Source organism: Elaeis guineensis, chromosome 3, assembly GCF_000442705.2.
Source record: "Elaeis guineensis isolate ETL-2024a chromosome 3, EG11, whole genome shotgun sequence".
Classification (NCBI taxonomy): domain Eukaryota; kingdom Viridiplantae; phylum Streptophyta; class Magnoliopsida; order Arecales; family Arecaceae; genus Elaeis; species Elaeis guineensis.
Genome location: NC_025995.2, coordinates 15226887 through 15239722, shown reverse-complemented (window position 1 = coordinate 15239722; position 12836 = coordinate 15226887). Strand labels below are relative to the sequence as shown.

Below are 12836 nucleotides of genomic sequence, written 5' to 3'. Positions count from 1 at the left end.
GAAGGTAAAACCAATGGAAGTTGATTCAAAGATGAAGCCTTTGTTAGCAGAAGTGACTCTTCTTGGTGCTACAAGAAAAAAATTCAGGAGGCTCAAAAGGTTGGTCTTGCAATCATTGCAAAAATCAATTTACTAGTTCTTATACTCGTATCCACTACCACTTTTTTGGTGCTCCTCCAAGCAAAAAAGCTCAAATTCAACAATGTCCTGCATTAATGAATAATCAAGATACATATGAACGAGTGAGGAGATCTGTTCAAGAGGCTGAAAAGGCTGGAGTCCCTTCTTCACTAAAAAATTCTACACTAACAAGACAGAACAAGCCAATAGCTTCTCAACGGATTGAAGATTCCTTCAGCATAATGGAGAGGGATATGGTAAATTTAAAAATAATAAGAGGTTTATGTGCTAATAGGATACCTTTTAATGTTTTGAGGAATCCTAAGTTCCATGATATGGTGTTAGCAATTAACAGGGATCCTAAAGGATACAAAGCTCTATCATTCGAAAAAGCACGAACAACCTTGTTGGATGAATATAAGAGAAGTGTAGAGAAAGATCTCATGCCAGTTAAGGACACATGATATTCCTAAGGAATATCAATTGTTTTAGATGGATGGTCTAATTGCAAAAATCAGCCATTAATTAATGTGCTTGCAGTAAATAGCCGTAGAGCTATGTTCTTGTGTGTAGAGGATTTTTCAGGAACTGAAAAAACTAGAATTGCAATTGCAGAGTTTTTGTCGAAGTCAACTGAAGAGGTGGGATCTCATAATGCTCTGTAAGTGGTTACTGATAATGTTGCAAATTGCAAACTTGCTGGGAAGGAGATAGAAAAAGGACATAAGCATACACTTTGGTCTCCTTGTGTAGTTCATACTTTAAATTTGATTATGAAAGATTTTGCAAAACAATTTACTTGGTTGAGGGATACATATAAGAGGGGAAAGAATATTGTCAAATATTTTTTGAATCACACACATGTTGGCTATTTTTAGAGCTCATTCAAGGTTAGAGTTGTTAAAAGTAGCAAAGACTAGATTTGCCTCGCATTATATTCGGTTGAAGTGGCTAATTGATTGTAGAGAGACCCTAGCAACTGTAATTGTTCTAAAGTCATGAAAAGATTGGGTCCAAAAAGGAGATGAACATTCAAAGAAAATGTGTGCTTCAGTTGCTGAAACTATTGCTAGTAAAGAATTTTGGGAGGAAATTGAGAATATCATCAAAATCACGAAGCCATTATTTTTTCTAATTAAGTTTTGTGATGGTGATGGCCCTAAAATGGGTGAGATATATGAAAAAAATGGATACAATGCTTGGTGAAATAAGGGATATAATGAAAGAAAACAAACATGTTCAAGATTATGAAGAAATGAAAAAGATTGTGCTTTCAAGGTGGGAGAAAATGTCCATTCCATTGCATTGCCTTGGGTTTGCTCTTACTCCTAGATTCTATGACCCAAGGTATCTTAGTTTGCCAGCACCAGGTGGCACAATAAGAAAGGCTCCAAATGAAGATAAAGAAGTAACTAGGGGTATTTTGAAAGCATTTGAAAGGATAGCTGAAAGTGATGATGAGGCAAAAATGCTACGTGAGCAATATGCTATTTTTCACTCACATAAAGGATTGACTGATGCAGTGACAATGAATGCAATTGATTGGTGGGCAACATATGGTTCAGAAACTCCAAAATTAGCTGAGGTTGCTAAAAAGGTTTTGTCACAACCAATTTCAAGTTCATCCGCAGAGAGAAATTGGAGCACATATTCATATATTCATAATATGAAAAGAAACAGATAAAACTCTTTTAGAATTTTTTTCATTTATATTCTTTTCCTTTTCTTTCTTAATAAGATTTTTTCTTTCAAACATGACAGGCTGAACTCTTCAAGAGCTGAAAAATTTGACTTCATTCATCTAATATTCATCTTTTGTCTCGATTTACTGAAAGCTACAAGAATGGACCCTATAGTAAGTGGGATATTGATCCAGAGGAAACTTATCTTGATGATTCTATGATAAGATTAGAAGATATGAGGTGGAGATCACTTGAAAATGAATATACTGAAAATTTAGATGACATTTAGAAGGAAGATGAAGTTAGGCCATCATTTGCTTCCATTTCTTCTTCCAAATCTAAAGCAACAGGCAACTCTTCTAACCCACCCCAAGCTCGACGTCCAGGACTTCAGCAAACTCAAATTTCCAGCTTTGCAACAAAAGGAAAAGGAAAAAGAGTGGATTGAAGGACTTTCTAAAATTTTTCAAATGAGTACTTTCGCTTCATTACATGTTTTTAATTTTACATAGACTATTGTTTGGGAGATTTAATATTATGGTTGGAGACTTTTTAATTTAATTTTTTGTTGTCAAATATTTTTAGGCTTATATATATTATATTATATTTTTTTTTTTTTTTTTATATGTATATGTATATGTATAATATTTTAAAATTTTTAGGCATATATATGTATGTGTATATGTATATGTATGTTTGTATGTATGTATCTATATATATGTGTGTGTGTGTGTGTGTGTGTGTGTCGACCCCACTCTTAAGGGTATATCGAATTTTGACCTGAAATAATGTTTCAATTAAGCCTACCCCCTCGTACCGTGCATCATGAAAAGTGTTGTACCACGCACCCAACCCTGTATCGCATACCTTAACGGCCCACGACCTAAGTAACTATGGTCCTAATGACATGCACGTTAAATGCCTCCATATAAGCACCAACGTTGAACCACTGAACCAGAATCTTCATTGGATACTAGAAATCCAGTTAATAATTTAAGTGGATTATGATAAGATCTGGGTGCTGATACAAATGGATGAGTGTTGAAAACTTGGCAATATATCAACAAAATGGGATCAAGATTGCTACAAAAAGGTTGATTGTGTTCAACTCCATTGGTGGAAAGAATGATGGGCCTCATCTGTTTCATTATTGCAGACTGATTTGACTCTCCTATTGTGGGCTTCTTACACTAAAGATGATGTAATAAAATATCTTGGGGTAACCCAAACAAGTCCATCTTGGCGTCTCGATGGCAAATGATCCATTAATTGATGGGTGAATAACAGGGATTGAACTTGTGACTGTGAATTCACAATCCACAAACTTGATCCACTTGGCTACATTGCAGACAGCTAGTCCTAGGTTTATATTTTCTCCCTCAATTCATAGGTTGTTCTTCTTATTTTATCACTATGATTACTATTTGTATAAGCTATAAGGTTTCAAGATATGCTTATTTTGAATATGTGAATTGATGGAAAATAGAACTTGTAATTTAAATTGAGTTTGAAAACTATGTTACCTGGATCCTTTGGTCTACCCATAACATATGCACTTAATACTTAGACGACTATGAGTATGACACTTGAATATGGATCTGCAAGAAGAAATTTTTAAGATTATAAAGATCTAACATTTAGATACATAGCCATACCCAATCCTTGTAGCCAACACTTGGACACATACACGTGCAACTCTTACAGCCAATTCCATGTAACAAAACCTAGACATTTCTGTATACAATATCCTATATGCTCATGTTATGAAGCCTAAGTGGAGAAAGGCCATGGAATAATAGTGTAATTTGGATGTCCAAAAGCCAAAATCTAGTCTAAGGCTGGCAATTTAGTCACCCATTGGATACCCGACCTACAACAAATCCAGGGTGGGGATGTGTAATGGTAAAACTTTCCTCTACCCAACCAGGATAAAAATAACTCTTTGCAAATCCCCTTCCTAAGGCAAAAAAAAAAAGATTTGCATGTAAGGAAAAAATTGATTTTTGTAGATTAACCTGACCCACTCCATCATACTCTGCTTGCCCCACCCACCCAGAGATTTTACCCACCCTGCCCTGAGGCAAGTATGGGAGGGTGCAGGTAATGCCTATCCGATCCATTGACATCCCTAATCTAGTCTTCTTCCATTTATTTTGAGTCTGCAAAAATTTATCTTTTCAAGGAGTTTCAAGTTTTTTTCTTAATATTTTTATTTTAGGGTATAACAATAGTTTTGAATATTCTATCCTGTAAATTTAAATGCAAGTCCATTTTCACTAAATTATATGTCATTCCGGGTTGCAAGGATGATGCACATTTTTAAAAGTGTTAGGTGCACCATTGTGGCTTGAAGGGCTAAAGCAAGACTAGAGTATGTACAACTTTTATCTTTACATTTTAATGTTACTTAATAAGTCCTAGACAAAGGAGGTCTAGGACTTATAAAGTATATGAAAGGACAAGGGATTTAAGTATTTAAAAAATAGATATGTAGAAAATTGGTAAAAGATCTGAATTCTATTTCTTCCACCCTCATGTTATTTCATTTTTAATTTGACTGAATTGCTTGGACATCAGGCTGATCTACTTGTCTCTACAATGCAGTTGAGTTCCCTATCTGAATTTTTTCAGAAGACTGAAATGTATTTTTAGATTTAGGTTTTCAGTGGTAGGCACTAGGTACATTTCAAGATGTTACTGGAAAACACATAAAAAACATGACGGTAATTGGCATTCCAAAAGCGGTTAGCTTACATCAACCAGAGGTGTCAGCACTTGGCATAGATCTTTGGGGTGTCATTACCAAGGGCTCCTGTGCAGATAACACATTTTTATTCTCAACTATTTTTAAATGCCAAAAATATTAGGCCAAACAGAAAATATTAATTTTCTTTTTTTAAATGAAAAGAGTATATGAAGATGGAAGATTCTTCAAATAACTATTTTGAGTAGTTAATCTACATCAGCTTCAACATTATTTGATGTTCTTTTATTTCAATATACTTATATAATATGAAATTCTCCAAATATCAAGTTATTCAACATTGAAGTATCAAACACTGCAACACTTGGAAACTTGCAACACCAATAGTTTCACCCAGACATTTATATGAGACTTTCGATACATATCATATTCTTGGATTGTGGAAATTTAAACTTCGATGGAGAACTGGGTTCTTCCAAATGAATGCAATGCAACTCACAACTCTCATTAAAATAAGAAGAGAATTTAGTTGTTCTTGGTATCTGTTTGATGAGGGAAGCATTAAAAACTTTGTGAAATATTGTATAGCTTTTGTGATTGAGTTAGGTTTCGGAATTCTGAAAAGATGAATATCAATAACAATAGCAAATAAAGGCAGCAAATGATAAATTGATATATATTGGTGAATGGTGATAATTTTTCAAGTCTGAATTGTCACTGAATTTACTCTCTTGCTTCTTTTAACACAGCAATGACCATTTTTTTGTACGAAATTAAGACTAATAGTTACCTAATTATATGACTTAACAATTTCCAAGAAGTTAACACAAAAAATCAAAGAACTTCTTAATTTGATGTATGATTAATCAACTAAATACATATTACCTTTAACATGTTTTATTCTACAATATCAGCGGGTTAACTTTTATAATTTAACTAAAACTATTTCTCTCCTATGTACCTCTCCATATTGTAACTTTGCTCTCTTTGGGTCAGATATTGTGATACACAAAACTGACTCCCATTTTTGCTTCCACACAACATTGATTTCACTTCCGATATTTTTATTCATCCTCTCATATGGGGATTCCAACTCTCAAACTACTTAATGAAAAAACCATGTTATGCCATTCATCATGATCCTCAATCATACTAGCAATTATTTTTGCATTTGCCAACACTTGAAATGGATAATAAAGATTGAAGTTTGAGAGTAAGTAGATTAACCCATAAAAATGTATTTTCCTCATCTCTTCCAAGAATTTACTGTTTCATCATTTCTCTCATGTCAAAATTGTAGGAGATCAAGATGTAAGAGTTGAATTTTGAGGTCAAAAGAAAAAGTCTGGTACCCTGCACTCGCACTTGGGTCACATTTAAAATCTCATGCTTCTTAACTTGAAATATCTGGCTTTGTGAGTTCATCGTATGCTAACTTAGAAGCTTTGTGGCACAATAAAAAAAAGCTTCAAAATAAGGATTGATCTTACAAACTTGCAACTGTTCGAAATTTTTTTTCTATTATTTGTTTAACATGATAAAAGACTCCCTTTTTATTGGCGCATTTCTGTCATTTAAGCAAGAAGTAGCTAAGTATGATGTATTTATCAAAAATGAGAGTCACTATAGAGGTGCAGAAAGTGGACAATTGTAAGAGTCATGATGCACATGGTCACAAGATTATGATGTTACTAGAATCTTGCACGTGCAATACATCTGGAGGAAAAAACCAAACAGATGGGTGGGAGTGGAGAGGATGTGGAGTGTTACAAAGATGAAATTAAATTAGACAGGAGTCCACCAGAGTCACTTGGGAGAATGTTCTTAGAAGATAAAGAACAAAAAGCAAAACCTAGTTGCTTGAGAGGCCAAAGTTAGGGAAAAGAATTTAAAAATGAAGTCTGACCATAATAAGAGTCTGGCTACAAAGAGTATTTGGGTTGCAACAGAAAAATCCATGATTTTTCCTCATTGCAGAATCATTGGAAGCTTCTACCTTTAAAACAGTAAAGATAATATTAGAGAGATGTGTGGTTTTACTATCTGCAGCTGATGTTTGTCCACTCCCACTTTACCATTTCTAGGATCAAGGCACTGTCCTCCAGCACTCAATTTTCATCTTTCCTGCTACCTAGATATAAACTATGTCTAAACATTGAAGGTGGAGTTTGAACATGTGAAACACATGCATCTAGGTTTATTGCCGTCGTGAAAAGATAAACAATTAGCTGGGTTATATAGTGCAAATTATCAGAATGGATTGAAAAATATGAAAATAACAAAAGGAAACAGATTGTATTCAAAAGTTAGCATTGAATCATCGAGAAAGTTAACCAATAAGAACTAAGTTGGCATTTCAAGATCAATAACTGATTCTTGTTTAAAAAAAAAAAAAAAAGCACCTCATCTGAAGTTAAAAGAAGAACATCGCTGAGCCTCAGAAACAGATTGAGTGCCCTCTGCTCTTCTGGCGTGCCATGATGAAGGCTTCTTCCACGTGGACCAGGATCGAAGAATACCGCTGTCCCAGCATCAATAGCACAATCAAGGGCAGAGATGATCACATTGGGCAAAAGTTCATCAAATGCATAACCATTGCAGAAAAGGATCTTTGATTGCCGAATAGCCATCTTAACTTGTTCTGATAGCTTGCTTATCCAACTAAATGCAGGCTCATCACTAAAGTCAGCACGGCTGATATCACAGAAAGATACTAAGCGTTTCATCTTTAAAGAGATATAAAATTTCCAAAGGGCATGAAGTAGAAATTTGCTGCAAATATTTCACCAAATAAGTGGATAAAACTATGCATCCAAAACAAATTTTCTTACCTGCAAAATCCATGCTTTTGAAATGGATCCACAAGAACCCAGCAAAGAAGTGTTTCATAGAAGGAATTATGAACAGTAGCTTCTGCATTCTCATTCATTCCAACAATGCTAATGCACTCATCCTGAAGCACATCGAGAAGGAAATGCCCATATATCTCATCACCCACATGACCAAGGGTAGCAACATGAAGCCCCAGCCTTGCTGCAGCTATTGCCAAGTTGCAGTTACCGCCAGCTTCCCAATATTTCTACACATGGAATAGAAGGAAAGATAAATTCCAGCCTTACAGGATGCAGCAGGAGAGCATTCTTGTACAACGATAAAGTGCATAGTTAAATTACAAATGATTTAAAACATATATTTTATTTTCTCAGGATGCAAAGGTTATCTATTTTATTTTTGCAGGATGCAGAGGCTTGAGAACATTGATGTACAGGTTGACCACACAGGCCTATGCTAAGGTAAGGTAAAGGCCTACCTCCCTCTCCAGAGAAAAACATGCATGCATTTCTCCCTTCCTCAAAGAAGGTTCTCTTTTGCATAGTACACCTCATATTTTTGTCATTAAGGCCTTAAGAATTGTTTGTGGAAGGTCTGTGTCAAGAATGGCCTATTTATACAGATTTTCATTGTACAAAATGTAAGAGATAAATATAAAAAATTCTCTAATAACATACTAATGGATGAGCCATTAACATACACACATACAATGATGCAGGCATACAGGCAGGCTTTTTTAAAAACCTTAAGAATTGCTGCTGGAAGGTGTGCATGCATCAAGAATGGCCTGTTTATACAGATTTTCATTATACATAATGTAAGAGACAAAATTAAAATATTCCAATGACATACTTATGAGTGAGCCATTAACAAACATGCAATACAGGCATACAGGCAGGCAGAGAGTCAACCAGAGAGTCCAGCCCGTTAAAGATAATCTATAACGTACTTATGGATGCCTGTTTTACTGCAGCACTATATCTTGTTTTGTGATCACAGACACCAAAAAATTGATTTTAAATGTGAACTGTTACCTGACTGTAAGAGGTAGCCAGTCAAGAAACAGCACCCAGAAAGGAATTTGGAAAGCAGTTCAGAAGGACATTAAAGGATGAAAAAAGAAACAATTAGGGGGGGCTCTCAAGTTTATAACTGCCAGAACATACTGGTCGGTGCCAAGCAACATGTATTATGCAGCAATAACACCCAAATAGGTACTTTGTTGGGATGCCTACTTATTTTTCAAGTTATCAGTTTGTTTCACATGGAATGCACATGCTGCCTGATGGCCAGCAACACTTAAATCAATGGTAATTTGTTGAAAGCAATGAAAAATTAGAGACAAGCAAAAGGAAACCACTGAAAAAAAAAAAATTCTAGTGCTATCCTTGTGGATTCTTGTATCCAGTATAGTTCATTAAATATTTTTACAGTTTCAATCTGATCAGTATATCTGACAGGTATCACTGAAAAAGAGGCAAGCATCAACCAAAAATCTCCACCTTCTCACCCCAAAGCGCCGCCCATTGTTTGCCAAACCATGCCGAATCGACTGGTTTGGGATGTGTTGAACTGGCCCCATCAAGGATAGGCATGGTTCAAGTTTTTAAGATAATATGGGACCTGGCTTCATTTAAAACCCTCTTCCCCATTGGTTCGCTTAAATCCATCCCGGTATGCTCAAATCTTGGTTCAATTAAATCATGGTTCACTTAAATCCCCCCATCCATTCCCAATTTGATTCCCACCCCATCCCACGTAGAGGTTCGAGAGACCCCTTGCCTCCTAGTCACAAATAGTGCTTCCCTCCCATCCTCTGGGCTGCTCATGATGGTCAAAAAGTGTCCCCCCCCCAAATAAGTCCTCTCTCTCTCTCTCACATGCGCTCACTTACTCCAAGTGTTAGGGTTAGGATTTCATTGTAAACCTTCCCTTTCCTCCCTCCCTCCCTCTTCCTCTTTTCCCTCTCTAGCTCTCCCTATATCGGTATGCCCCAATGTCGATACGTCCCGAATGGCATGGTACGGATCCATGCTGTGCCAACCAATCACCAGCCGCTACCACCTTTGGTATTGGTTTGGCAAACCTTGTTCCCACCCACCCCGCTTCCTAGGGGTCTAATCCACTATATCACTCTTTGACTTTTTCTCTTTTAGTTATTTGTTGGAAGTAGGGGTTGCAAGGAACCAAGTCAGGTAAAGTATCGACTATCAAGTCTATATAGGCTAGGTGACCTCTTCTTTTTATTCTTTTCTTATATTTTTCTCTTTTTTTTTCATTATTATCTATTTGAACCACACCTAAGAGCAACTAAGATTAGTTATTGTCCATGACTTAGTAAATAGGTCATGTGAAATGTTATCGCAAACTCCCACTTATGCATTCAAGCTGCTGCTTAAACAGCTATGCAACATTCAAGCATTTTATGTGGTCTTGAGAATTTAGCTTCTTAGACATTTGCTTAAATGCTTAAGCGGTCATTTTATTAGCTTAACTAACTAAATTGCAATGTGCAATTCTTTACAAGATTTACTTGTATGTTTGATAATAAAAACAGCATATTGTGCAGGGTATCCAACATGAACTAAAGTTCTCCAATTTTAGTGTGTTTCCTTTGAAGATGATATATAATCTTAACCATGTTTCAAGATGAGAGAAAGGTGATTCCTGTACTTGCTTCCAATCTTATCTACTCATAAATAAGAAAGCAATGATTTTTATTGTTGATACATAAAATTTTGGTAATTTTACACCAGCCAATAGTTGTATTCCTTGTCTTTAAACTTATAGTTGATGACAGGACAACACTCATGTTAATTAATAAATAAATTTCAAGTAGGCTGTCATTTGTTTAATAATACATTAGCATTAACTATTATATAAATATCTTATTCTTAATATTCTATATTCTTCAATTGTTTAGCTATTTCATCATCCATTTAAATGCATAAAGCCAACTAAATACCTAATATTTGAAGAGTGTGTAATAATCACATGATTGTTTTAAGCCATAAATAAGGGGAGGATTAGCACTACTAGGTTGGCCCTATCAAATAACCTGGATAAGCTGTGGCAAGCATGCATTAATAGTTAGGGACAATTAACTTAGATAAAATTACATTTTATGGTTGATCATTAATTTACAGGTTGCGGTGAAACATTCAAGAGCTTACAGTAAGGGTTTAAAATAGAAATGATCATGAAAAATGGCACATCATAGGACTAATGTAGAGGCACTAAGCGAACCAAAACTTGCATCATTTGCCGCTTATTAAGCCTTTTTTAGTTCACACATAGATCATACACAAAATGCCGCTATAATATAGTCAACTAATTCCCAGTACATTACTTCAAGGCTTTAAAAATAAATATTTCCAAGAATTTGTCCAAACAAAAACATTCCAGCAGCATTGGTTGTTTTCATGATTTTGCAAGCAACTTTGTTGGTCTGGACCAGAGTTATTCTAAAAATACTTAAAAACTGGTTAACAACGAACACAAATATTTTTTAAACATTAGGCTAGTCAAAAAAGGATGATAGCCATTATTAATTCATAGTAAAACATATTGACTGGACGCATAGTATGGAAAATTTAAAAAAAAAAAAATCAACTATAACGACTGGGAATCACAACTTCACATGCGCTAACGGGAAAACGAGCCGACATGTCATTCACCATTTTTTTCCCAAACTTTTATCCAGCACTCTACACTACATCAAGTTCAGCCTCTATTGATGATCCAAGAACCCAAGTTAACAGAATAGGAACAATCAAAATTCCCAGTCAAACTACCAAGCAAAGTAACAACAAAAGTAGAATAAAGACTAAAACCCTAAGAAAACTAGGTTCGTGCCAACCTTATCGGGAGGAGAAGTCGCCAATTGCTCCATGTAAGCCCGCCGCTCGTCAAGCGGCTTCGGAGGCAAGCTCGGGACGCTGAGCACGATATCCACGCACAGATTCCCCAGTGTGGCCAAATCTACACCCTTCGGAGCCACTCCTCTCCTGGCGCCATCTCCGGCCCCCGCTCCAAGACACCCAAATCCCCTCCTTCCGCTGGCGATACGGATCCCGCCGCGGTTCTGGACAGCATGGAGCTGCGACAGGCGATCGAACCTCCGCGGCAGGAGCTGGAAGAGCGCGCAGTCGTCGAGGGGGAACGAGGGTTTGTGCCTCCAGGCGACCGGGGGGTTTAGGGTTTTCAGCGCCATGGAGGCAAGATCAAGAAGTTGAGAGGGAAAGGGGGGTGGATGTGAAGTGGGGAGCGAGGGAAGGGGGGAAGAGAAATGAATAAAATAAAAGAATTTAACTTAATATCAAGCGACTTTGGCAAAACATTTTTTAAAAAAAAAAAGAGAGGAAAAAAAAAGAGTGGGGTGGCCGGTTTTCTCCCGCATTTTTTTTTTTTTTTAAACAGTCCCGCATAAATGGTTGACACGGAGGATGTTTAAATCGTCAGACCCCCATGTCCTCCACCATGAACTTGGCGAACATGTTATGAGCCCAATGATGCTGGCGTCGCCAATTCTAGCTTGCTATTTGCCGTATGGTCAAGCAACCAGATCTCATACCCAACAAATTATGGATCCTCCAATCTTTGACCCTTAGAGGAAAGATTGAAATCTTGGAGATGTTTTGAGAGTTTACTTTATGGAGGGAGATATGGAGGAGGATAACGTGGCATTAAAGCTTGCAAATTATCATGGAGGTTGGCAAAATTATCATGGAGGGAAGGCAAGCAAGAGTTATAAGCAGTGCTTGCATGAAGGCAATGGTGACTTCGATGATCTGGATGGTGGTGAGGTCATGGATCCGTGCTAATGAAGGGCATGCAAAGTTGGGGTTCAGAGAGGGAATCGAGAGATGGCTAGAATATTGAACATGAAAAGAATGGAGAAGAGAAGTCGAATATGTGGAAAGGTTGAAATATATATATATATTATATATATATATATTTTTTTATATATATATATATATGTTGGGTATAAAATATCTTCCAATCGAAGTTCGTGTCAGGAGTGATCTTCAGGATTCTATCGGCGTCCGATCTTCGGCGACATCTTCCCGAACTTCTCCGACGGCCGATCCTCGCAACGTTCCCAAGTCTTGCCGACGATAAACCCCCACCAGTGTCAACCGGATTCTCCACGACGGACGGACTCCATCCAAGTTTCTACGGTGGTCGACACCTTCTAGACTTTGTCCGAGCTCCTACGGGAGCCGGACTTCTTCCCCAACCCGACTACAGATAGACTTCGTCTGAGCTCCTACGGGAGTCGGACTTCTTCCCGAACTCCGACTGTAGGTAACTTCGTCCGAGCTCCTACGGGAGCCGGACTTCTTCTCCGAACTCCGACTGCAGGTAGACTTCGTCCGAGCTCCTACGGAGCCGAACTTCAGCCCCAAGCTCCTATCGCAGGTGGGCCTCATCCGAATTCTGGCAAGGGCCGGACTCCGGGCCCCACCGCAAGCGGTCTACTCCGAACTTCTACCACA

The 12836-nt window shown here is 37.2% G+C and overlaps 1 protein-coding gene across 1 annotated transcript in view; it reads right to left on the bottom strand.

Moving 5' to 3' along the window:
* Positions 1–11633, bottom strand: part of LOC105032644 (probable fructokinase-4) — a 29438-nt gene extending 17805 nt beyond the window's left edge. The window contains exons 1-3 of the mRNA XM_073253677.1: positions 11198–11633; positions 7338–7585; positions 6909–7200 (exon numbers count right to left, since the gene is read on the bottom strand). Of these exons, the coding sequence (XP_073109778.1) occupies positions 6909–7200; positions 7338–7585; positions 11198–11551 (894 nt within the window). The 5' untranslated portion in view covers positions 11552–11633. The remainder of the gene's footprint in view (positions 1–6908; positions 7201–7337; positions 7586–11197) is intronic.
* Between the last annotated feature and the right edge of the window lie 1203 nt (positions 11634–12836).